Source organism: Thamnophis elegans, chromosome 14 (genome assembly GCF_009769535.1).
Source record: "Thamnophis elegans isolate rThaEle1 chromosome 14, rThaEle1.pri, whole genome shotgun sequence".
NCBI lineage: Eukaryota > Metazoa > Chordata > Lepidosauria > Squamata > Colubridae > Thamnophis > Thamnophis elegans.
The window spans coordinates 29,767,629-29,795,298 of NC_045554.1; the positions used below are offsets into that span (position 1 = coordinate 29,767,629).

A 27,670-nucleotide genomic window follows, 5' to 3' on the forward strand; every position below is an offset into this window, starting at 1 on the left:
GCAGTGACATTCATGGAAAGAGGATTGGGATAAATAAATACCACGGGATATCAGCTAGTTTACTATATTTTCATGCCACCTTTTTATATGTAACTCAAAATAACGAGCCTATTATTTAACCCTCCCACTTCTTGTTTTTCCCTACTAGAAATTAGAATAGAATAAAGCTGGAAGGGACCTTGGAGGTCATCTAGCCCAGCCCCTTCCTCAAGCAGGAAAACCTACATACCATCTCAGACAAGTACCCTGGGCCGGAAGCGTTGCAGGGGTTCTACTGGGCTCAGCTGTCCCGGGGGAGCTCGAGCCCTTCCCTCCTGCATGGGACGGGTGGGCCCGGAAGCGGCTCCCACCTCAACTCACCAGAAGCCGGTTCCCATCGCTCGGGCCAGAACTGCCGCTCCCGCACATGCGCCAGGCGACGAAATACGACGTCAGGGCCTTGGGCTCCCCCCCCGCCAGATTCGAAACAGAGATAGAAAAGTGTAGAGATGCCCACGTGTAAACAAACGCCAAAGTAGGGGGGGGGGGTTCCCCCTCGAATTAGCATAGTACACGTATGCTTACCTAAACGTTCAGTGGATCTCATATCAATAAAATCATGCCTCCGGCCTTGGCTCGCTGTTCTAACGGTCATAGGGAATGTCCCATGTTTTAAACATTTCAATTTTTTAGGGTTACCAACCGAATTGATATAATCCGATTGGCTGGAAAGACTTTTTTTGCTATTCCTCTAAACCAGCAGTTCATATTTGGGTGGGCCATTTCTGACAAACTGCAATTTTATTAAAATAGTACAACCCATGCATGGATTATACCTGTCAGCTGATCTCTATATTTACTCTAAATCTCAAGTCATCCTCTTAAGAAAACCATCATAAAAATTATGAAAAATCCTAATGCCGCAAATTGAAACATTATATTTTCATAAAGAGAGGCTCCTCTACATTTATAGTCTATGGTTTTTAAGCGCCTCGACTGAGAAGCAACAGGAGGCGAGGGCGACATGACGTAATCAATGAGCACCTCCGCCTCGAGGTCTAAATACCGCGCCCGTTTTAAACGTCATCCATTAGCGACCGTCGCGTTCTCCCGTACCGCTCCCTCATGGCCCTCTTGCTTTGGTGGATTCGTGGACCCGCGACGGCCGCCCGATTCCCCTCGCGGCTGCCGCTGGCCGTGCGCGGTTGGCCGGGGCGGCAGGCCTCCGGAGCGCCCCCGCCCGACGACAGCGTGGTGCGGATCCCGCACGCTTGGAAGCTGAGGTTGGAGCGGTCGGCGTCCAAGCGGCGGGAGCGACGCGGGAGCCCCGAAAGGGAGGTCGGCGCTTCCTTCGGGGAAAAGCTGCTGCTCCGGACCCGGAGGCAGGAGCTGAGCCAGGCGGCCCGGCACACGGCGGGCCGCCTGGACAGGCCGCGCTTGGTGTCGGACGGCTGGAAGCACCGCTTGTCCCAGGGGGATTATTTCCAGCTGGAGCGGACGCGGAACGAGCCTGCTCGGGAGGCCGCCGACGGAGACGCCCCGTCCACCTTCCTGGAGCTGGGGCTAGAGCCTCGCGTGGTCGCCCCCTTGCAGGAGGTACTGGGCATCTCGCGGCCCTCCCCGGTGCAACAACGCACCATCCCCGCCCTTCTGAAGGGGGGCCACGCGCTGTGCGGGGCGGAAACTGGCAGCGGCAAAACACTGGCCTACCTGCTGCCTCTCTTCCAGCGGCTTTTGCAGGCCCCAAAGCTCCCTGAAAAGGACTTTTATGCGACCTCTCCACGCTCTTTGGTGGTGGTGCCTTCCCGAGAACTCGCCGGGCAGGTGCGCAGAGTTGCTGCCCTTTTGGCTGATCCTTTGGACTTGCGGGTGAAGGAGATTGGCGGGGGGCGGGGCATGGCCGTGATTCGGCGCCGGATCCATCAGGGTCCCACTGACCTCCTGATCGCCACGCCGGGCGCTCTGAGCAAAGTCCTGAAGAGGAGGATGTTGTCTTTGGAGAAATTGCTCTTCTTGGTGTTGGATGAAGTGGATACCTTGCTGGATGCCTCATTCATAGATCTAGTGAAAGATATAATTCAGCATGCTTTTTTGAAGGATGTCGTTCAGCAAGCTTTCCTGGACCCAAAGTTTGAAGATAGGGATGAGGCTTGGGATCCCAAAGCCCAGCTGGTGGCTATGGGTGCCACTCTTCCAAAGGGCCTAAGTCAGATGTTGAACGAATCTGCTGATCTCTCCAACTTCACCGTGTTGACCGGCTCGAGTTTGCATTGTCTTCAGCCTCACGTAGAGCAAAGATTCATACGTTTGAAAGGTTGTAATAAAGTAGCAGAGGTGCTACAACTCCTCAAAGAGCGAGGGTCCTCCTCTGGAGCTGTTATTATTTTCTGCAACACAGCCAGCACTGTTAACTGGCTGAGTTACATTTTAGACGACCATAACATCAAACATTTACGCCTGCAGGGAGAGATAGCAGCAGATGTACGAGCGGACATCTTTAATGCCTTTCGGAGAGGCGAGTCTGACATTTTGTTGTGTACTGATATAGCTTCCCGTGGATTGGACACCATTCATGTAGAGCTCATAATTAACTACGACTTCCCTTTAACATTGCCAGATTATCTGCATCGGGTGGGGCGAGTCGGTCGCATCGGCAGTAAATTCCTTGGGACTGCGGTCAGTTTTGTAACCCATAGGTGGGATGTAGATCTTGTTCGGAAAATAGAAACGGCAGCTCGCAAAAGAACCGCACTCCCAGGACTAGATATAGTTGTTAAGGAGGCTTTGCATAAAAAGAAAAAAACCTGACTTTGCCTGGAGGACCAACAATTAATCTAATGTTTGAAGCAATTCTTAATATATTTCGGACATTTTGTGTATTTATTTGGACCACTCAATTCCTTAATAAAACTCTGCTAATCTATGGGTACTGACATGGAACAGCCAGAAACTGCAGCTATCCTATAAAACATGGAGCATGCTATATTTACCAGATTTATTCAACATATTAACATATGTTTTGCATTGTCCAATTTGACTTATATATCACTAGCTGGATATTCGCGCTTCACTATGAAACTATGTAATCAGGCATGTGATTAGAATCAGAGCATGTTAATATAAGGCAACTGGCAGTTGGAACAGAGTTCTTTTCAGGTGGGGAGGGGGAATACAACGTCTTAACTCTAAATTTCAAGGTTGTAGGATTTACAGTTCTGGAGATTTCATGATGAGTGAGTGGTATTTGGCTTATATATTATATAGACTAGCTGGATACCCGTGCTTCGCTGACAAAATTATGTGATCAGGTAATGCAGGAGAAATTTGGTTCACAATCCGTTGACTCAGTGGTGGTCGGTGATTGAAACCCATAAGGGAATATCGCTCCCACCGCCTTCAGTCCAGAAGCAGTTCCATAGGTGGAAGGCATAGATATTTTGGTGAGGTAACAATGTTTCACCCAAGACCGCTCCTTTAGTGAAGGAGTGGGACATTTGGCAGTTGAACTGGCAGTTGAGCTTTTCAGGTGGAGAGGGGGAGTCACTCCTTAGCATCAGAGCATGTTAATTACAGTATAAGAAATACTAATAATCTGATGGCTATTTTGAAGAATTGTTTCTTAGCGAGCCCCTAGAAGCCAAGAGGAATCTATGTGCCAAATTTCAAGTTTGTAGGCTTTAAGGTTCTGGAGATTTCGTGATGATGCTTGAGTGGTGTTTGGCTTTTATATATATATAGATTCTACAAATGGTAAAATCCAGCAGTTCAGTTACAAAATGGTCTGATCCTTAGCCATGCCAAACCCCCTCCAGGCTCTACCATTCCAGGTGCAATTTGTTAAGTTTCTTGGCAATAATATTGCACAAACCAGAAGCAGTTCAATGCCTACTGTTTATTCCATTCTGAATTCAGAAAATTGTATACAGCTAAGTCCTCGACTTACAATAGTTCATTTAGTGATCATTCAAAGTTACAACAGCACTGAAGTGACTTATGACCATTTTTCACACTTATGACCGTTACGGCAATCCTATGGTTACTTGATCAAAATTCAGATGCTTGGCAACTGATTCATATTTATGACGGTTGCAGTGTCCCGGGGTCATGTGATTGTTTTTTAAAAAACATTTTTACAAGCAAAGTCAATGGGGGAAATCCAGTTCACTTAATAACCGTGTTACTAACTTAACAACTCCAGCGATTCACTTAACTGTGGCAAGAAAGGTCATAAAGTGGAGCAAAACTCATTTAACAAATGTCTCACATAGCAACAGAAATTTTGAGCTCAATTGTGGTCATAAGTCAAGGACTACCTCTGTATCCTTAATTTTGTTTGGACTATTATAGTCCAGTGGATCATATACTCATTGCCTATACGAGCAGGTTTCTGGTTTAAGGTTTCTACAGACCACTTTGCCTTGCCACATTATAGGTCTGTGATCCCAGTCAGTGTCTTAATTCTTGTAAAACAGCAAAGCTGCTGCAGTAAATGTAATGGAGTTGAATGTCCCACCATTCGAGTTCTTTCAATCCAAAACCAAACCTCTTCCCAAGTTCCTCTAACCATTGTTTGTGTCTTTATCATGCTATAAACCCCCCAATGACTCTTATACTATCAGGTTGGTTTATTTTTTTTTAGATCTACTTTTGCTGCTGAACCTCACCAGGAGGTTTGATCCATAGCAGTTTTGCTTTCAGTGGCAGAACACAAATGTTAACAAGTGAAAGAAGTGCCTTTGGCTTGTCTAGAGAGCTTTGAGGTGGTGCTGTGAACATTTGCAACCACCCTGCTTACCTTGAAGCATACAGAGGCAGACACGGCAGCACCATGAGCAGTAATATCCAAGGTCTCTTAAGTGCCTATTTAGAGAATATGTTAAAAGAAAGCCCAGGAGCTGTTAGAGGAGAGAATCATCGTTGTCTCTCTAACCATGGTTTGGCTGCATGTGATCTACGTTAAAGCAGCTGCTATTTCCAATCAAAATGGGCAACTCACCGCAGGACAATTCAAATTATTCAAAATAAATTCTTTTCATTTTTGTCATTGACATTTCATTCTGTTCCTCCTTTTGCATTCTTTCTGTAATTATTCTATCCCACCACTTCTTTGATATTAGTGTCCTACAGCGAATTGTCCTGTGGAATGTTGGCCATATTGTCATAGATCCAATTAACTGGAAAAATGGTTGGGAAAGGATAAAAGAGTAATGCGTATGTATGTACTTGTCTGGTTTCACCTGATATCCAGGCATAGTGGTGCTTTCTCACAGCCTAGTTATCAAGCATATTTATTCCACCCATAGCAATCAGAAATGGCCATGTTCTTGCATCCTTTTTATCCCGATGCCACAACCTGTAGCAAATCTGAACTGCAGCATCTGACTTAAAGGGATGAAGGGTGACCTGAAATCTCAGTTGAAAGTCAGCTGGTTACTGGGGTTGTTTTTAAAACTGGGCTTGTGAGTCGGCTTGCAAACTTAGTTTCTTGCAGAGCATACTGTGCAAATAAAGCCACTCTGTTTGGCCACTATGAAAGATTACAGAAATAAAAGTAGAAAGAGCAATATTTGAGAAAATTCAAAGACATATCCTGCAGGATTTGGGGATTTTTCACCACTATATTCTTCCGATCCTTGTCTTTTTGGCTCTTGCCCAGTCACTGTATTGGTATCAAGGTGATGGCTACTTAACAAGTACCGTATTTTTCAGAGTATGACACACCTTTTTCCCTCAAAAAGGGTGAAAATCTAGGTGTGTCTTATACACTGAATACAACATTTTTTGCCTCCTGAAATCCTTTCCCCTTCACCAAAATGGCCATGCATAGCTTCTAGGAAGCTTTTAGAGAGTTCCCAGGGAGCTGGGGAGAGCAGAAATGAGTGAAAAACTGCCAGTTTTTTTGCTCAATTTTACCCGCCCAGCCCCCAGGAGCACTCTATAAGCTTCCTAAAGGCTATCCATGCCCCCTTTTAATGAAGTTTTTTGTTTGTTTTTTGCTTGTTTTTGGCTCCCCCCACCCCCCCAGGAGCACTGCAAGCCCCCTAAAGGCTATTCATGCCTTTTTTACAGGGTGGGGAAACGGGCCAGCTTTTGCGAAAAACGGGCCATTTTTGGGAGGTTTGCAGAGTGCAAAAAGTTTTTTTTTTATTTAACATTTTTAATCCATGTAAACTAAAGAGCATTTTTAATACTGACTGGGATTAACCTTAATGTTTTACATTTTACCAATTAGACGCAAGAACTCCATGTTCTTTAGATCATAAAAGTAACAATACTACAAACAAATTACACATCTTGATTCCTTTCTAATCCAGCACAAGGTCAAGTCTTCTTCAGGTCAAGCTGTGCTCCTTGTGATTTAAACAAATCATAAATCATGAATGGCATCAGTTCCCAACCTGCTGATGAAAGCCCAGATACGCTGAGCAGGCCATGTTGCAAGGATGCCAGACTACCGCATCCCCAAACAGCTCCTCTATGGCGAGCTGTCTCAAGAAGGCGATTGCAAGGGGAACGAAGGAAGCCATATAAAGATATGTTGAAAGCCTCCTTCAAATCCCTGGAAATCGACACCACCTCCTAGGAAACCCTGGCACAAGACCGATCGACATGGCGCATGCTGATCCACCAAAGCTGCCAGAATCTGAGGACAGAAGAACAACCACAGCACAAGAGAAGCGAGCCCTCCGCAAAGCCATAGCTGCAAATGCTGCAACAATGGTGCCCACGCATTTCTGCCAGACATGTGGCAGAACATTTTGTGCCCGTATATAGGCCTTATCAGCTACCTGCGGACACATCGTGGCCAGCCCACAACCTGTTAAATCTCAAGGTCCTCTTCGAACATGATGGACAAACATCAAATCAAGGAAACAATATATCAGGTTCATTTTATTATTGGTCAAACATTGGAGAAGGAGAATCATACTAGTTTATCGTAGGAAAAATCTGGAGTCTGATAACCCCTTTCCCAGCTACTAAAATTTATTAAAACAGGAGTCACAGTTCACTTCAAGCTAGGCATCGGATTTTTGTTGTTGAACCTTACTTTCCAACCAATATTTATATGTTGTGTTGACAGTTGTGCTGCCATTTTTAAGTTTCTAGGAACCGAAGGGTTGTTAGTTACCTACAACCCCTTGGGATTCACCAAGACTGGTTGTAGATTTGTGTATGGTGGAGTGTCACATGATATGCTGCTTTGCAATCCATTCTATCCTTATAGCTTAGCACAATTGTTCTCAACCTGTGGCCTGTGGACCCCTGGAGGGGGTCTGTGATGTCATCACAGGGTCCACCAAGGCTTGAAGAAATGTCTTGGGAGCCTGTGGCCACAAAAGGCATTTAAAGGAGATTCGTGATAAAGAAAAGATGGAGAACCACTGGCTTAGCATACAAATCTATATACTATATTTCAACTTCCTTATTCTAAACATTTCTAAACGCAGCTCTTTTACACCTGCCCAAGTAGGTTAACAATTCTTTTTCCAGATAGTCCTCAACAGCCATTTGTTTAGGAACCATTCAGTTACAGCAGTGCTTAAAAAGTACATCAGGTTATTGCACTTATGACTGTTGCATTATATCCCTCTGGTCACATAACTGTCATTTGCGACTTCTCAGCTGGCTTCTGACAAGGGCAGTCCATGGGGAAGCCAGCAAGAAAGATCAGAAGTCGTAGTCTCATGATGTCTCACTTTACAAGATGGTGATTCACTTAACACCCATGGGAAAAAGATCATAAAATCGAGCGGGGTCATACAATGCCTTGCTTAAGGATTTCATCCCTTAATGATGAATTTTACAGTTCCTATTATGGTCTTATTTGAGGGGATGTCACAGAGAAGAAGGGATTGACTTTCTCTCCAAAGCACTTGAGAGCAGAATAAGAAGTAACTGGTGGAAACTCATTAAAGAGAGATCCAGCCTGAAACTAAGGAGAAATTTCCTGATAATGAGGACAATTAATCAATGGAATCGCTTTCCTCCAGAAGTTGTGAGTTTTTAATCACAGGAGGCTTTTAAGAAGAAATTGGATAGCGATTCGTCTAAGATGGTATAGGATTTCTTGCCATGAACTAGAAGACTTTCAAGGTCCCTTCCAACCCTATTCTTAACTTCATGGTCATACAATTAAGGAGTAGCTGTACCTTGATTTTCACAATGCTGACCCAGTTACAGGGGAGAAGGGAACTCTGCAATTAACTGGATTTATGTAACATAAAGCACAATTTACAAGCCATAATGGCTGGATTCATTTAGCGTAAAGGTAAAGGTTCCCTTTGCACATATATGCTAGTCGTTCACGACTCTAGGGGGCAGTGCTCATCTCCGTTTCAAAGCCGAAGAGCCAGCGCTGTCCGAAGATGTCTGGTCATGTGGCTGACATGACTAAACACCAAAGGCGCACGGAACGCTGTTACCTTCCCACCAAAGGTGGTTCCTATTTTTCTACTTGCATTTTTACATGCTTTCGAACTGCTAGGTTGGCAGAAGCTGGGACAAGTAACGGCAGCTCACCCCATTATGCGGTGCTAGGGATTCGAACTGCCGACCTTTCTGATTGACAAGCTCAGAGTCTTAGCCACTGAGCCATCGTGTCCCTTTCACTTAGCATGATAAGCCACAAATAAACAGGCCACATTATGCTTGGACTTCCATGTGAATCGGACCAATATCTCAGCTGGACCAGACCACAGCAAGCATTGCCGAGCGAGCAGATTAGTAACTGTTTAGCAACTGAGAAATGGAATGTTTTTAATGCGGTGTGCTCCAATTTGCAGAGATAGATGAGACACACAATTCTTTTTCCATCGCAGTTAAAGTAATCAGTAAAGCATTCTTACATGAGTAGTGCAATACAATAACAATAGGTTCCCACTGACTTCTAAACTAAGGATTCCAATAAAACACAATTATAAACTTTGACAACTAAACAAAACCATCTGGACACAAACATTAACCAACACTGCAGTGTTCAGCTTTGAACAGAAAAATACATATACCTCTTCAATATTTCAAAGATAATACTATAATAAACAACCACTGTTCTAAATATGGCCAAAATGAAGTGTCTTTGTTATGTATCAAAGCAAATTCTCATTTCTTTCTGCTGTTATAGATGGAACTTGCAACAAAATGTGGCAAACTGCATTTGAGGCTCAGTTTTAACTTCAGTTTTCCCGATGGCATTCCTTTACACACAGATGGTGTTTAGCCCCATATGGACAACCCACAGTTTAAATGCTGGGAAATTAAGAATATATCTCCTTTCCATGCTTGTATGATCTAGTGGTGAAAAAAAAAGGAAATTCAGATTCCATGATTCATCATAGTTTGCTGTGGCCCATCTTGCTCGGCAGCTGAGCAACTACAGCTCATCTATGTGGTTCCAGAGAAGGTCTTCTCATGGACTTCCAGTGATGTGCCAAGCATTCTTCCCCGAAAGATGGTGGACCCAGGATCTAAACCATGTTATTTCATTGACTTTGACAGTTAATTAAAATGAAACAACCCAATTAGTACCATCGCTTTTAATCATGTCTTCCTTCCTACCCAAGTCTGGATGTTCCCTCAGATAGGTGAATCTCAGCTCTGTGATATCTCTACCAAGGCATTATTTGATGGAGGATTCTGGGAGTTGTGGTCCACACATCCAGAAGCAGCTCAAGGTAGCAGCTGCCCAGATTTTGAAGGGCTACTGGGTAGACCACTTTGCATTTGGTGTGGAAACCCTCAAATTGTGTCCTTTGTGCTGCATAGTTTGACAGATCTCCAACAATTCCTAATTTCAGGGTATCCCACAGGGCTTCATTCATTAGGGGTGTTTTTCTATATTTTGTTTACATTCCAATGAACCCAGGGGAGGGGGGCAGTTGCAAATTAGAAAGCAATAAGTGGTCTTTCTTTCATAATAAAAACAATCTATGATAATGTACTTTTCCTGTTTCAGACAGCTTGGAATTTGCACCGTTCCTGAACCTACAATACTCCTTGCGTTAGTTCTTTGGGTTGCAATGAAATTCTCGAAAATATTCGGATCAAGACAGGGTGGTGGCTGAATAGATTTCAGATGGTGAGGGGAAAAAAAACAAAGTGCCACGGTCCATCTTTGCTCTTCCCGTGACTGCAGAATAAATTAACGCATACCCATCAAAAGTGCAAAATCAATATTCCCAAGCAAGGTAAATTTCACAACCTTGCACAATTGAATGCACAGAGGGTTTGACTTTGGTGCAAGCATTCTGAAAGGTAGTGGCATGCACAAAGCACCAACTGTCACCCTAGAAAAACCGAGATGCTTTCTGCGAGCTGAAGGGCTAGGGGCTTGGCAGCAGCCACATTCAGAGGGGTGCTGGGGTCTCCTTTTCACTGCCTTTTTTTCAGTAGCAAGCAGGAGGGAGTAATTAGTATTTTCCAGAAAACTGGAACATTCCCTTTAGGCAATAGGAGAAGTGGCTTATTGTCCTTTCTAAGCCACAAATGGACTAGGGCTGGAAAAAGTGGAAGGGGTGACAACAAAGAATGGGTAGCATAACCATGGTGAACAAGACGGGTGGGTAATAGCGCCAGGGCGACCATGACAGATGGGTGATATAACTACGGTGAACATGATGGATGGGTAATATAACCATGGTGGCCATGATGGATGGGTAATATCATGGGATCCATGACAGATGAGTAATATAACCATGGTGAACAAGACGAATGGGTAATATAACCATGGTCAGCATGAGAGATGGGTAATATAGCCATGGTGGCCATGACAGGTAAATATCATTATGGTGAATATCAGAGATGGATAATATAACCGTGGTGAGCATGAGAGATGGGTAATATCACTATGGTGGCCATGATGGATAAGTAATATAACCATGGTGAACATGATAGATGGGTAATATAACTACGGTGAACATGATGGATGAGTAATATTACCATGGTGGCCATGACGGATGAGTAATATAACCATAGTGAACAAGACGAATGGGTAATATAGCCATGGTGGCCATGACAGGCAACAAAAACCTGTATTACCCATGAGAGATGGGTAATATAACCATGGTGAACATGATGATGGGTAATTTAATAATGATGAACCTGACTCATGAATAGTTTCACGATGGTAAACATGATGGTTGGGTAAATATCACCCTGGTGAACATGATGAATGAGCTGCTCAGGCCAGCTTCCCCAAGATAAGCCCATTTCTGACCACTTTTGCCTTGCCATCCGTTTGCCTTTCATCCCGTACTACGTTGAGCTCCGGCTTCCCTTTCACACGTTGGTTGTGGAGTGAGTGGTGGAGAAATTCTCCATGCGAACTCTCACCAGCTTTTCTGCAGGGGCTGGCCGAAGGAGGAACTTGCAAGTGAAGACCTGGCGGCAGGCGTTGCGGAAGTTCTCCGAGAGGAAGGCGTAGATGATGGGGTTGATGCAGGAGTTCCCGTAGGCCAAGCAATGGGAGATGATGCGGAAGATGAAGGTGATATCGTTCATCGGGAACTGCCCAAATTCGACCCACATTGTGATGATGTGGTGTGGCAACCAGGAGATCAGGAAGACAGCAACCACCAGCAGGACAGTCTGGGCCGTCTGCAAGAAAGGAAAGAAAAGGATAGTGAAATTTTGGAGAGCTAAACTGTGAAAACTGCACCTTGCACATCATCACTTTTTATTTATTTTTTTTACAAAGATGCTGTTCTGACCTAGGCTTCCTTAACAAGCATGAAGCAGAGTCTGGGTCTCGGAAACCTCTTTTATTTGCACGACTGTGAATTCCTTTCATTCACAGTCAGCAAGGCTTGGCAAACAGTCTTTCAGAGGAATGTTTATCCACACACACCTTATCTCGCTTGGAGAGCTGCCAGATAACTAGTTTCCAAACACAGGGCAAGGCAATGCTTGGCACAGAGTCTCTAATAGTCACAAACAGAACGTTCCTCTCTTGAAATGACTGAAGGAACTAATTGTTTTTGCAAAAGCCCCCTCCCCATTCACTCCTCTTTTGTTTCCTTTAGGAGGAGCCAATCACCTCCAAGGTGTGGCTTTACTCCCAAATCAACCCTGCTTTCTTAGTTGTTCTTGTCTTCTGGCAGTTCTGCACAGGTGCACACTGGGAACAGGCTCCAGCTGTTCCTCTGCCTCCTTGCTGTCTAGCTCCCTCTCTGCCTCCAACACAGAGCCCTTGTCTGAGCCCCCAAGACTGGCCCGTGTTCCTCTCCAACCTTCTCACCATCCGACTGCTGCCAGCTCTGCTGGCTGCCGGTGGGCCACAACAGATGCCATATGCCAAGCTTTGTTTAACTATATGTCAAGCGATGGGCAAGAATCAGATTGCCAACATTCAACTATTTCTAACCTGACAGCTATCAAAAGGTTTTTTTTTAATGTAGTTCTTAAACTGGGCTCAGAACAGATTGGCAACAAACATAATTTTATTTTTGCTACAGATTAAAATCACAAGTGATCTCATCCCTCAAATGAGCTTGAATATTTTCATTTTGAAATGAAGCCAACCCCACTGTTTTCTTGTTTCTTGTTTAATTGTTCTTCTGCTGTTTAAATTGTATTCCTGGCAGTGCTTACAGTCCTGACGTGAGGCCATCAAGAAATCTCAGTCTCTCTGCCGTTCTCCCTCCCTCTCTTCTCTCACACACACATACACACAGAGAAAGAGAGAGATAATGTAAGTTTTGTGCAGTAGTTATGGTGTTGGATTAGACTTGGGGAGAGTCCAGTTTTAATTTCCCCTCAACCAAAGAATTTCACTGGGGGATTTTGGGCCAATCATGCCCTAGCAAATCAATCTACTTTATTACATTACTAGCTGATAACTCGGCTTTGTCCAGGTATTTATTTACAGAGGGAAAATGTCCGGCCCAAACGTGATTTCTAATGTTGGATTTTCCTTCTTATCAGAGGGAGCCCCCTTGTGGAGTACTGTGAAGCCGTTACCATGGCAACTCCACTGCACTGTACAGTAGAAGTCATTTTACGACAGTACAGTAGAAACCATTTTAAGGCACAACAGGCTGCATCTTAACAGCATACACACTCCGTGGGGTGTTAGGGGTGTCTTACCCTCACAATATTTTTTTTCCAGAGAGTAAGTCATCTGTGTACCAAGTTTGGTTGAAATTGCTCAAGGCATTCCACAGTTATGCTGGAACACACACACACACACACACACAGAGAGAGAGAGAGAGAGGGAGGGAGGGAGGGAGAGAGCCATCATATTCATTATATATATATATATATATATATATATATATAAAATATTATATATATAGTGGAAGTGTGACCTTCCTCCCATACTTGGGCATACCAGGGGTTGTGACTTTAAGTATATACCTCCCACCCTGGCTGGCTGATAAAGGAGTCGTTCTCTGTAGCTCAAATGGTTAACTCCCTGCCTGGGAGGCAATAGAGCACAGGTTCGATTCCCAAAAACTTGGTATGGCTAGCTGATGAGAGCTAAATAGCTTGAAATAGATCTATACTAGTCTCCCTTTATTTATTTATCAGCATAAATATAACATATATATATATATATATATATATATATATATATATATATATATATATATATCTATATATCTATATATCTATATCTATATATCTATATATCTATATCTATATCTATCTATCTATCTATCTATCTATCTATCTATCTATCTATCTATATATATATATATATATATATATATTGATTAGTTGATGGAGATGTTACAACACAGCCAACCAATCTGCTTGCAGCAACAGAGCCAGCACTCCACACACCCCTACCAGTATTTATAGAGGGACGGCAGCTCCGATCACGCTTTGCTCGCACAGGCATGAGGCCAAAGACACCAGCCTGAAGATGACAAGTGGGACCTCGTCGAAACGTCGCCAAGATACTCTCAATCTTACATGGGAAAAGACCCGAATACACCAAAACCTGCATACCTGTATCCGTGGAAATCTACAAAAATGTGTGTGTGTGTGTGTGTGTGTGTGTGTGTATGTATGTATGTATGTATGTATGTATGTATGTATGTATGTATGTATATATAATAGAAGATAAGGACAGTGAATGAATGAGAAGTAGGATAAAAAAATCTTTAAAAGTTATGAAACAGGCGCTTACTAAAATTGGTTTCATACAACATGCTTAAGCAGGTTGGTTCCACATCTAGCAGACAGATTCTCGCAGTGTGATAAACTCAATTACTGATAACTTGAGTTAGTTTTTTACACTTCTGTCTGTGAATCCAATTTGTTCAACTTACTGTTTAATGCGATGTCTCTCACCTTCCCCCGCAACTTTAAGATTTGTGGACCGCGGGCTGACTGGGGAATTCTACGGACTAAAATACCCATATCTTAAAGCTGCTGAGTATCACAATCCCTGGTTTAATGTATTGCACGATTCCCCCCAAATAGGCCCATTTATTAACAAGGACTCTAAAGTTATAAGGACCTTGGAGCGCTCACATTCCCTTCCCTTCTATGGTGGATTAGTTTCTACTGACTTTAAAGTAGGGGTGTCAAACTTGATTTCATTGAGGGCCGCATGAAGGTTGTGTTTGACCTTGGAGGACCAGGGATGGGTGTGGTTGGGGTGGGCATGGCCAGCTCAACGTCACTCGTGCTGGGGGCGCCTGTGGTGGCCTGAGCGCTCTGCCAGTGAAAAGGGGCTCCCAAGCTCCATTTTCAACTGTGGCAACCTCCTGCAGCCCTCTGCTAGCAAAAATGGAGCTGAATCAAGGCCTTGAGTTTGACACCCCTGCTTTAAAGAGTGTTTGACCTTCTACAACCTCAAACCCCTGCATGGTTTCTCAGACACTATAAAAACCATTCAGGAATCTTTCCCTGGACTGAGGATTCCAGTACCCAGACCGTTGCAAGAAAGGACAAAAAGAAACCTTGAAGGCTTTCTCTGAATTGATCAACCCACATCTTTTCAACTTGCCAGGAGCTCCAAAGATATGATAGTGAATGAGACACCTTGAGTTGTCTGGTTGGTGTGCACTGCCTTTTCTTCCTGGGTCTTTAGAACACCCGGAAGCAGGGATATCAACAACCTCATATATGCAGATGATACCACTCTAATGGCAGAAAGTGAAGAGGAACTAAAGAGCCTCGTGATGCGGTTGAAGGAGGAGAGTGCCAAAGTTCGCTTGAAACTCAACATTAAGATCATGGCCTCTGGCCCTCTCAATGCCTGGCAAATAGATGGGGAAGAAATGGAGGTAGTGACAGATTTTATTTTCCAGGGCTCCAATATCACCGCAGATGGGACAGCACCCAAGAAATTAAAAGAGGGTTGCTCCTGGGGAGGAAAGCTATGGCAAATCTGGACAGCAAACTAAAAACCACCCTGTCAACAAAAGTGTGTACACTCAAGCCTCTGGTTTTCCCAGTTGCAATGTACAGCTGTGAAAGTTGGACCATAAGGAAGGCTGAGTGCCAAAGAATGGAGGCCTTTGAACTCTGGTGCTGGAGAAGACTCCTGCGAGTCCCTTGGACTGCAAGGTGATCCAACTGGTCAGTCCGAGAGGAGATCAACCCTGACTATTCTTTAGAAGACCAGATCCTGAAGAGGAATCTCAAATGCTCTGGCCACCTAATGAGAAGGAAGGACTCCCTGGAGATGAGCCTAATGCTGGGAAAGATGGAGGGCAAAAGAAGAAGGGGATGACAGACAATGAGGTGGATGGATGGAGTCACTGAAGCTGTCGATGTGAGCTTAAATGGACTCCAGGAGATAGTAGAGGACAGGAAGGCCTGGAGGAATGTTGTCCATGGGGTCAACTTCTGGGAGTTGAATTCCACCAAGCTTAAAGTTGCCAAGGTTGGAAACCGCTGCTCTAAAGAGCACTAATCAATACATTCAAAAGGAACTGACTGCGTTCACACAACACCGTGCAAAGTTAGCAAAATCCAATTGTGGTTTATTTAAGTAACCCTGCTGTCTGGCTTGACTTGACACACTGAAGCAGGGGCTCATTCTCCCCTCCCCCATTTGCGCCTGCGTCATATGTTAGACGAAAATGTGGTGAGCTCATTTGCGGTTCACGCACGTCCTGCACACATCTAGCCCTTGACAAATTTGGAGAGGGGAGAAAAATTGAACATCCCTGTTCAATAGAAAGCTATTATCTGCACTGTCCTTTTAACACTACTTACTTTCTGGGAGCTCACAATTATGGTCAGGTCTGGATTTGATTCATCACCCAAACTTCACCGCAGAGGTACCAGCCCTACATTAGCACTTCCAGGACTAAAGTGCTATTGAAAATACTCTAATTACATAGCTCTTGGTTACATCCAGAAAGCAAAGTATTTTGTCCTGAATGCATTCAGTGGCTGGTTGTGGGGGGGAGGAAAAAAAAAACAGAACCTCTGAGTCATTTGTTGAATAGCTTTCAATGGTGCTGCCTTGAGATTTGTTTTGGTAACTCTGACTAAATAATTGCCATGCAAATGGCAAAGAGGAAGGGTGGGAGGTGATGGAGGACAGGGACCTTCTGGCAGAGAAACACCAAAGCCATCAGAAGCAGACACAGCAATGACTTGAAGCGTAACCTTGGCCAACAGACAAACCAAAGTGTTGTGCGTTGTGATTACTCTTCAAATTACGACTGTTCATTCAGAATCAGAATAGAGCTGGGACGGACCTTGGAGGTCTTCAAGTCCAGCCCCATGCTGAAGCAGGAGACCCTATACCATTTGAGACAACTGACTGACCAATCTCTTCTTAATAACCTCCAGTGATGAAGCGCCCACAACTTCTGAAGGCACCTTCTGTTCCACTGGTTAGTTGTCCTCACTGTCAGGAAATTTCTTCTTAGTTCCAGGTCGCTTCTCTCCTCAATTAGTTTCCATCCATTGTTTCTTGTCCTGCCTTCAGGTGCTTTGAAGAATAAGTTGACCCCCTCCTCTTTGTGGCAACCTCTCAAATACTGAAATACTTGACTAGAATACTTCACTTAACTGCACAGAACTTTACTTAACTGGAATGCTTCCCTTAACTGCAGTGATTCAAGTAATAACTGTGACCAAAAGGTCGCAAAACTAAGTGTGGCTCACTTAACATCTGGTTTCAGAAATTCAGAAATTCTGGCTCCAGTTGTAGTACTGGGCAACTTCTGAAGGCACCTTCTGTTCCACTGGTTAGTTGTCCTCACTGTCAGGAAATTTCTTCTTAGTTCCAGCTTGCTTCTCTCCTTGATTAGGTTCCATCCATTGCTTCTTTTCTTTCCTTCTGGTGCTTTGGAAAATAAATTGACCCCCACTTCTTTGTGGCAGACCCTCAAATACTGGAAGACTGGCTAGTTCTAGTCTAGTTCTTCTTTGCTCTAGACTACCCATACCCAAATCCTCCAATTGTTCTCCATATATTTTAGTCTCCAGGCCTTTAATCATCCTAGTTGCTCTTCTTTGCACTTTTCTCAAAGTCTCAAACTTTTAGACCTGCCTGTGAAAGACGCTTCTGTCCCTAAAACCTTTAAATAAAACTGCCAGCCAGAACATGCAATACTAGAGGCAAAAGTGATCTGTAAATCCCTTCCTTATTTGTAAGTCCCCGGAGTCAGATCTGGATTTCGTATGTCACAATCCTGGCCCGGCAGATGACAGCGTTCTCCAAGCAGGCATCTGTTTATGTCGAATAAGCACTCGGTAATAAAGCCCAGGTTTCTGTCTATCCAGCCTCTGCAAATGATGAATTTAGATAGAGGTGGTATTTCAGCCAGTTCAGGCTGATTCTGGCAAACTGGTAGTGGAAATTTTGAGTAGTTCGGAGAACCGGCAAATACCAGCTCTGGTTGGCCTTGCCTTCCTGCCTCTGCCGTTCCCTGTCTTCAGTGGTGAAATAAATTTTTTTTTCTACCAGTTCTGTGGGCATGGCTTGGTGGGCATGGTGCAATTTGGGGGGCATGGCTTGGGGGGCATGGCTTGGGGGGCATGGCTTGGGGGCGTGGCAGGGGAAGGATACTGTAAAATTTCCATTCCCACCCCACTCTGGGGCCAGCCAGAGGTGGCATTTGCTGGTTCTCTGAATTACTTAAAATTTCCGCTACCGGTTCTCTAAACTACTCAAAATTTCCTCTGCCGTTCTCTAAAATTACTCAAAATTTCCTCTACCAGTTCTCTAAACTACTCAAAATTTCCGTTACCGGTTCCCCAAACTACTCAAAATTTCCTCTACCAGTTCTCTAACCTACTCAAAATTTCTTCTGCCGGTTCTCTAAACTACTGAAAATTTTCTCTACTGGTTCTCCAAACTACTTAAAATTTCTTCTGCCGGTTCTCTAAACTACTCAAAATTTCCTCTACCAGTTCTCCAAACTACTCAAAATTTCCTCTAGCGGTTCTCTAAACCGCTCAAAATTTCCTCTACCGGTTCTCTAAACTACTCAAAATTTCCTCTGCCAGTTCTCTAAACTACTCAAAATTTCCTCTACCAGTTCCCCAAACTACTCAAAATTTCCTCTAGCGGTTCTCTAAACTACTCATAATTTCCTCTACCAGTTCTCCAAACTACTCAAAATTTTCTCTGCCGGTTCTCTAAACTACTCAAAATTTCCTCTACTGGTTCTCTAAACTACTTAAAATTTCCTCTACCGGTTCTCCAAACTACTCAAAATTTCCTCTACCGGTTCTCTAAACTACTCAAAATTTCCGTTACTGGTTCCACAAACTACTCAAAATTTCCTCTAACGGTTCTCTAAACTACTCAAAATTTCCTCTGCTGGTTCTCCAAACTACTCAAAATTTCCTCTAGCGGTTCTCTAAACTACTCATAATTTCCTCTACCAGTTCTCCAAACTACTCAAAATTTTCTCTGCCGGTTCTCTAAACTACTCAAAATTTCCTCTACTGGTTCTCTAAACTACTTAAAATTTCCTCTACCGGTTCTCCAAACTACTCAAAATTTCCTCTACCGGTTCTCTAAACTACTCAAAATTTCCTCTACCAGTTCCCCAAACTACTCAAAATTTCCTCTAGCGGTTCTCTAAACTACTCATAATTTCCTCTACCAGTTCTCCAAACTACTCAAAATTTTCTCTGCCGGTTCTCCAAACTACTCAAAATTTCCTCTACCGGTTCTCTAAACTACTCAAAATTTCCGTTACTGGTTCCACAAACTACTCAAAATTTCCTCTAACGGTTCTCTAAACTACTCAAAATTTCCTCTGCTGGTTCTCCAAACTACTCAAAACCTCCGCTACCAGTTCTCCAGAACCTTTGAGAACCTGCTGGATTTCACCCCTGCCTGTCCTATATTCCCTTGTTTTTTAGCTCAGCTGATTTGTGTAGCAGAGGGGATGGCCATGCCTCAGCTGAGCTAAACAACAGCTCAGCTCACCAGTGCTGACACCGAGGGTGGTCTTTGAGTGCTGCACCCTCATGCAAAGCATGCGTTAGATGTGCGTTCGAGGGCAAGGGGCGGTCTCATAAAACTGGTAGGAAAAAATTTGAAATCCCACCACTGAATTTAGACCTTTGGAAACAATGCATGGCTTCCTTCCCTGAAGCTTGGGAGGGAGAGAAGATCCAAAAGGGAAAAGAGCTTTTGGAAAAAAAGATTCCCCCCTCTTTTGCACTGTTGTCCCCAACCTAATCTACTCTCTGTATCAGCCCTTCCTGCCCAAGTGATCTTGTAGGAAGTTAGCATGTACCCCTCTCCTAGAGAAATGAAATATTTTAGGAAATATTAAAAGAGCAGAATATTTCCCCTAAAAGGGAGGCAGAACCTCGCCCCCACTAACCCTAATCCTATGTCAGTGGGCCATTAGGCCTGAGCCAATCTATTCTACATAACAAAGATCTACCTCCTTCAGGCAGAGCCCTAATAGGAATCCCAAAGCCCTTTCATTACATCATCTAGAAAGGCTCAACCAAACTTGGACTCAAAACACAGCCTACAGAATTGCCCCTGCAGGTCCAATGGGAGTCTGACAACCAATCAGAATACAAGCTCAGATTCAAAAGCCCAGAGAGGGCAACCCAGGGATTCTCAACACCTCTGCCAATTTTCTTCAAGTTCTTCAAGGCATGTGATCACCTTTCTCCCCAGGACCTCAAGCCATGTGGTCCTGTCCACCATTAAAACCATCTTTCCAAACAGCCACCATTGTTTCCAGTGTCTTTCTCCCCACTTGGAACTGAACCAATGGTGGGATTCATTTTTTTTTACTACCGGTTCTGTGGGCGTGGCTTGGTGGGTGTGGTGTGGTAGGGCCTGGCAGAGGTCGGATACTGCAAAATCCCCATTCCCACCCCACTCCAGGGGAAGGATACTGTACAATCTCCATTCCCTCCCGATCAGCCGGGACCTGGGAGGCAGAGAATATATGGGGGCAGGGCCAGTCAGAGGTGGTATTAGCGGTTCTCCAAACTACTCAAAATGTGTGCTACCTGTTCTCCAGAACTGGTCAGAACCTGCTGAATACCGACTTCTGAATTGAACCCAGAAGGACATTTCTTCCAACAACCTCAACCAAAGAAGTTGGGAAGCCTTTACTACTCAAGAGACCCACTCCTGTTCCTGCGAAAACCAAAATTGTGTTGCTTTCCCCCACAAATACCTCCCAATCCTAGCCTGGAGGTAAAAACAACACTGGGAATGAGGCTGCAGGTGTAAAAACAACCAGCCAGCTTTGAAAGCCGTCGGTTCAAATAGTAGCTCTGCAAACCTCTGGTCTCCTCACGCTGCGGCAAATAGGATAAAAAATATTTCTTGCCAAAGTCACCAGCCAACATTCCCCCCCCCCCCCGCCCAATTAGCAGAGAGCACTGTTGTTTTTTTGTTTTATACACAGGCACACAATTCTCACTAACTTCTTAATTTTTAGGTGGCCTGAATGAGCAAAGGAGAGGAGACCATAATGTGAAGGTCTCTAATGGTTTGCCATAAGAGATGGCAACTGCTTCTCCTCACAGACGGAGTGATTTCAACTGAATTCAGGACAGAAGGTGTTCCGTATCTTGTCCCCTAAATCCATCCTCATGGTTTTCTCCAGGGATATCAAGAGATGTGCTTGTGGGCTCCTTAGCACTCTCTGAGCCTGGTTGCTTTCTTGCTGACATTTTATTACCCAACTAGGTAACACCATCAGTGCTTGAGCCGAGGTGGCGCAGTGGTTAAATGCAGCACTGCACTTCAGCAGTTTGGCTGTTCAAATCCCACCAGGCTCAAGGTTGACTCAGCCTTCCATCCTTCCGAGGTGGGTAAAATGAGGACCCAGATTGTTGTTGGGGGCAATATGCTGACTCTGTAAACCGCTTAGAGAGGGCTGAAAGCCCTATGAAGCGGTATATAAGCCTAACTATTGCTATTGCTATTGCTTGAAGGGGGAGTGGTTTGCTGTCTGTTTATACACAAGTGGCTTGCCTTGTCAGTTTTGGTGGATACGTTTTTGTTGGTTCCTAGGCTGTTGTTTACTGTTTGGCTGTTTGTCTACCAATGAACTAATAACTCAGACTTCAATTCCCAGCATCCCTCAGCTAGCATAATGAACCAATCCTAACATTTCTTTTTTTAATCTACAAATCGTGGTTAGTTTATTGCTAAGATTGCATGTGACACTTTTGGATTCTGGTTGTTTCCAAGCATGCTGGATTTACAATATCCATCATTGTGAGGTGAGGAGAGATGGATGCCATAGTCCAACACACGACAGTTTGCTTAGATAAACTGTGAACTATGAGGAACATTTTCACATTTAAGTGTGGTATTTACCGTTACTAGGTGTATAGTTACAGGATTTTACCTGGCATCTCCAGACTTCAACTTAGAACAGTGATGGCGAACCTTTTTTGGCTCCCGTGCCAAAAGCGGGGGGAGCACAGGGGGGTCATGCGTGGGCATGCCACACCCATAATGCCACACCCATAAGGTGAAAACAGCCTCCTTTTCCCCCCACCCACCCAATGCCCTCCGGAGGCCTCAGGACCTTCCCTGAAGGCTCCAGAGAGCGAAAAACAGACCTACAGGGAATCCGGAAGTTCATGAACTGTGACTTTGGGTTTGACTGTAGGGTTGTTTTTCGCCCTCCAGAGCCTTCAGGGAAACCTCCTGAAGGCTCCGGAGTGCAAAAAACGGTCCTACGAGCAAACTGGAAGTCTGTTCTTCAATTTCCGGTTTTCCCATCAGGGCCGGTTTTTCCCGCTCCGGGGGCTTCAAGGAAACCTCCGGAGGGAGAAAAAGGACCTCAAAAGAAGGCTAAAGTCAGCTGGCCAACACTGGCATGCACGCTGGCCAGCTAATAGGGCAGCGCCTCATGTGCCATAGGTTCACCATCCCGGACCTAGAGGATATATTTGAAAAGGTTGAAGTTTCTCTACAAAATACCTTCTAGAACTTTCTCGGAACTGCCAAAAGGATTGTGTTGTAGTAAGGTCCCACACCCATTTGCACTCAAACAACTCTCAAAAAGGCCTCAACAACTCTCAAAAAGAGTGCTAACCAACCAGAAGATTGCAAGGAATATGAATCCTTCCATCCTCTGCCATTCAGACAGAACTGAAGAAGCTTTGTAGATGGGAAGCAAAACATCTTCAAGGAAAAACAAAGTCCAGTTTCCTTTTGAAAAAGCACCTTTGGGACAACCATGACCTGGATGCAGGGATGGATTGTGGCAGCATTACTGCCGTTCGGTGCGCAAAAAAAATACATTTCTGCAATGAAAATGTGCAGAAATGAAAATCAAGATGGCAGCGCCATAGGAGAAACGGTTCAGGGGCATGGAAAGCCTGGGTTGCTACTGGTACCAGCGACCCAGGCCCCAATTCTGCCAAACTGGTCCGAACCAGTTCTTACTGGTTGCTACTGGTACCAGCGACCCAGGCCCCAATTCTGCCAAACTGGTCCGAACCAGTAAGAACCCACCTCTGCCTGGATGGCTGAGAATCTCCATAGACAAATAACTACTATTTGTCTAAATAACTACAGTCTCGCTGCAATTATATCTGCGATAGTTAAATGTACAAATCCAGGCATTATGCCCCATTTATATCCATCAATATGATATAATTATCATATTGCTGAGCATAATATTATAGGAGCAGGAACTAAACAGCTAATGGCCAGAGGAAAGTACAGTATTTCAGCCAAAAAAAAATGCTTTTGATGGAAAACTGATTTGCTGTTCTAATACATATACGAGAGCAAATTATTTTAAATTATATCAGTCGTCAAATCGTAGGAGTGTCTGAGTTTCCTGTTTTTCTTTTTTAAAAGTTTGTCTGGTGGCCAAAGGAATCCAGAGTGAAAGAATGAGGCTTCCTTGGAAATATCGCCTGCCTCGGTTGTTTTGAGGGATGTTTTAAACTCTCAATGATTTTGTTCTTGATAAGGAATGGACTCAAGGCAGCTCTTACTTGCAGTCAGATCATCCTTTTGCAGATGAGAAATAGGTTAGTCCTTGACTTTAAGGATTAATAGAGTTGGAAGGGACCTTGGAGGTCATCTAGTCCAACCCCGGCCCAATCAGGAGACCCTGCCTATACCATTTCTGACAGAGGGCAGCCCTGTCTCTTCTTGAAAGCCTCCAGTGATGAAACTCCCACCGTTTCTGAAGGCAACTTCTGTTCCACTGGTTGATTGTTCTCACTGTCAGGAAATTCCTCCTTATTTCCAGGTTGAATCTCTCTTTGTTCAGTTTCCATCCATTGCTCCTTGTCTGGCCTTCGGGTGGTTTGGAAAATATTTTAATCCCATCCTCTCTGTGACAGCCCCTCAAATATTGGAATATGGCTATCATGTCTCCCCTGGTCCTTCTCTTCCCTAGACTAGCCATGCCCAGTTCCTGCAACCGTTCTTCATATGTTTTAGCCTCCAGTCCCCTAATCATCCTGGTTGCTCTTCTCTGAATTCTTTCTAGAGTCTCAACATCTTTTTTATAGCGTGGTGACCAAAGTTGGACGCACTATTCTAGGTGTGGTTTTACTGAGACTAGATAGAGTAGTATTAGTTACTTATATCATTTGTTTAGTTACAATGGAAAAAAGTGGTCTTTTTCATTTTTATGGCCATTGCAGCATCCCCACAGTTAGATGATCAGTATTTGGATGCTTGCTAACTGGCTCATATTCATGACGGTTGCAGGAGATGAAGAAATAGTCAAGAAGATACTAGATTGTGCAGAAATGGATAGACTGGCTGTCAGGCCTGCAGTCATATCCCTTTTAGGATCTTTGCCCTGTCACACTCTCTCTCTTTCTTTACTATGCTGTTTCATTAGTGGGGAATTGGGAGGGGGAATAGTAAGGAGTAGAATGTGTTTCCTTTCTAGAAATTAAGGTCATTCTTTGTCTCTGCACCTCTGCACCTGACCGGAACTAGATGGGTGAAAATGCCAGTGTGGCAGAGGAAGATTGGACCATGTGATGGACTTGTGGGTGTGGGGGCAAGATCAGGAATTTTCAACTGGGTGGGAACCCCAGGAAGCTTTCAGATTCGGGTTTTCCACATATTGTACCAACATGTCTCTCTTATTAAATTGGAACTTTGATGAAAGCTATGCCTTAGACTCTGATTTAATTCTGGGTGATATTTGGAACATTGACATTGGCATTGAAAATTAAACAGAAAGAAGGTGTAGAATATTATCAAACATGGAATTTATTTTACCAATGGTTGGGAAAGAGGCGTGGAGATTAAGAATGTAATTTGTATTGTTAAGCAAATTATTTACCCAGACAACACAATGTTTATTAAGCACTAAGAAATGTAGTTCATAGAAAATCAATCAAAGAAAATGGTGCAAAATTCACTTAGCTACTGTCTCGCTTTGGAAAAGACATCGGGGGGGGGGGGGGTCAATTGTGGTCGTAAGTCAAGGACTATCCGTATCGAAGACACCAATGTCTTCTGATATCTATAGGGTGCTGAGGACCGAAAGCAGGTGTGGGATTCAGCTGGTTCAGACTGGTTTGGGTGAACTGGTAGCTCTGACGATCAGCTGGGGAGCGAACCAGTTCGCTCCAATGATCAGGTTGGCCTACCCACCCGCCCCTGCGCTTTACTTGCCTATATCCTCTCAGCTGATTGTGAAGCGGATTGCTGCACCTCAGCTGTTTTACTCCCCAGAAGTAACGTGGAAGATAAGTTTTGTTAAAACTGGTAATGCATGTGGGGTCTGGGTCAGGCACGGGATAAGGAGACGCAGAGCACACAAAGCACATGATCACCGAACCGGTTGTTAAATCGGCAGGATCCTACCACTGGCCTTTATGGAAGAGAAGTTCAGTAGGCAAACTCATTGTGAATCTGAATATCGGGACATGGTCATGGTTAGCATTATTTTCTCCTGGGTTTCAAACTGGCTTCCCACCTCTAGCTTTGCCTAGCGATGCTGGACTTCAGTCTTCAGATCTCAGAGCATGGGACCTGCCTAAGCTGTGTTATTTGTCTCTGCTTTTGAAAACAGGCACTTTCATCTTCCTTTCGCGAGGAACTAGAAAGATTATTTGAATTTCATCAACAGATGGAAGAAAAGAAAACCTCCTAATTCTGCAAGCTTCTAGTAAACTCACCCCAGTTTCTAAGTGGCTTTTGTCTCTTGTTTCGGCTACTGATTGAAAGTGGGATATGCTCCCTTTCTTAGAATCTGTTGTGGCCCACCAGCGGCCAGCAGAGCTGGTAGCAGACTCAGACAGTGAGGAGGTTGGGGAGGAACATGGGCCAGTCCTGGAGTCTGGGGAAGGCTCTGATGAGGGCTCTGTGTCAGAGGCAGAGAGGGGGACAGAGCCGTATGCCAGTTATCAGCTGCCTTCAGAGTCAGATATCAGTGGGGCAGAAAGCAGCTGGAGCCTGTTCCCAATGTGCTCCTGCACATTGGGAACCCCTCATTTGACCAGCCTGCATATTAAGGGAAGCTCTCAGTCCCTAAGATTATTAATCTGAATCAACCAACAACTAAACCCTCCAGCCAACTCCCTGCAATTTTAAAAATAATAATAAATAATAATAATTTGGAACCGTGCTATTATTTATAACTGTAAGCTTACCTTCCTCGGGGCAGTATTTCAAAATAACGTTGGGTTTCATGGCAACATTTGGTGAACAGAGGATGATCAACTGATTAAAATCCTTGCTTGGAAATACATTTACCTGGGCTAAGAACTTTAATCAAACATGGTCATCTTGCTAATTGGTTGCAAAACAGCAGCTCACAGAAACTTTTAAATATGCACAGCATGAAAACCCTTAACCTTAAATGCCTGGGAGAAGACAAACCGTTGGCTCGCTTTCAGGGGAAAAATATTGCTAGTTATCGCCCTTCGTGACTTTCTTACATGAAAATTCAGTTAATTGCACAGCAAAGGTTCTACTGGGTTTATGTATGTATTTATTTGTTTCAGAGGTGGTATTCTTCAGTTCTGGAGAACCAGTAGTGGAAATTTTGAGTAGTTTGGAGAACCGGTAAATACCACCTCTGACTGGCCCTGCCCACATCTATTCTCTGTCTCCCGAGTCCCAGCTGATCAGGAGAGAATGGGGATTTTGTAGTAACCTTCCCCTGGAGTGGGGAGGGAATGGAGATTTTACAGTATCCTTCTCCTGCCACGCCCACCAAGCCATGCCACGCCCACCAAACCACGCCCACAGAACCAGCAGTAAAGAAATTGGAATCCCACCACTGGTTTGTTTGTATCCTACCTTTTTACAAATAACTCAAGGTGGCAAACATATTGAACACACCTTTCCTCTTCCTACTTTCCTCACAACAACAATCCTGTAAGGTAGGTTGGGTTGAGAGAGAGGGACTGGCTCAAAGTCACCCAGCTGGCTTTTGTGACTTAAGACAGGGCTTGAACTCATGGTCTCCTGCTTTCTAATCTGGCGCTTTAACCATTAAATCAAACTGGTTCAACCAGGGTCCAGTTCTTTATCTGCTTACATATAAGAGACAGAATCTTGCCAGACTAAACGCTTACTACTCTCACCCTAATAAATATATCCTAGGGAGGGGTGTCAAACTGAAGGTGTGTGGGCCAAATCCAGCCCACGAGATATTTAGATCTTGCCTGTGGGGCCACCCTGGAAACAGCAAAAGACCGCCCCGCTGTGCCTCTGCCAGTAAAAATGCTCCCCCTCCCCTCCAGCTCCATTTTCTTTGGTAGAGGGCTGCAGGAGGCCATCACAGCCGAAAACAGAACAAAACAAACTAAAAGCAAAACAAAAGAAATGTTTCCCCTGTTGCATTTGAGCATGCAAGAAGGGACAGGAAAGGAGAAAGAGAAAGAGAAAGAGGAAAGACAAAGAAAAGAAAGGAAAGGTGGAAAGAGGGCAAAGGAGGAAAAATAAGGAAAGAGGGTGTAGGAAATTAAAACCCACCCCTTTCCTAGAAAAAGGAAATATCCTGGGAAATATTGAAAAGACAGAATATTATATTTCCCTGGATCAGAAATGGAGAAATGTGTTTTTAGGTAGGAAAGAGCCCCACTCTTAATAGCCTCCACCTTTGTCATTGGGCCATTAAAATGCCTGAGCCAATCTATTCTACATAACAGCTCCAGGGTGATGGGAGTAAGGCATGATAGTATTAGCTGTCAACCTCTGTTTTGCTGCTTGTTTTTCGGCTGCCATTGAAACAGGGAAGGAGGGAATGGTATTTGGGTGAGGGAAATAATCTGTACAGGAGGACTGTTAATTGGGAATTGTTCTCACCATCTTCTGCGCATGTGGCAAGGAGGG

General features: G+C 44.2%; 2 protein-coding genes across 2 annotated transcripts in view; one reads left to right on the forward strand and one right to left on the reverse strand.

Annotated features, from left to right (window-relative positions):
* Positions 1–1,076: 1,076 nt before the first annotated feature.
* Positions 1,077–2,930, forward strand: LOC116517681 (probable ATP-dependent RNA helicase DDX28). Its single transcript, XM_032230800.1, has one exon. The coding sequence runs from the start codon at positions 1,105–1,107 to the stop codon at positions 2,785–2,787; it is 1,683 nt and encodes a 560-aa protein (XP_032086691.1). The 5' UTR covers positions 1,077–1,104; the 3' UTR covers positions 2,788–2,930.
* Positions 2,931–11,253: 8,323 nt separating this feature from the next.
* Positions 11,254–27,670, reverse strand: part of LOC116517915 (galanin receptor type 1-like) — a 30,203-nt gene continuing 13,786 nt past the window's right edge. Inside the window, exon 3 of the mRNA XM_032231100.1 lies at positions 11,254–11,571. Coding sequence (XP_032086991.1) covers positions 11,254–11,571 — 318 coding nt within the window. The remainder of the gene's footprint in view (positions 11,572–27,670) is intronic.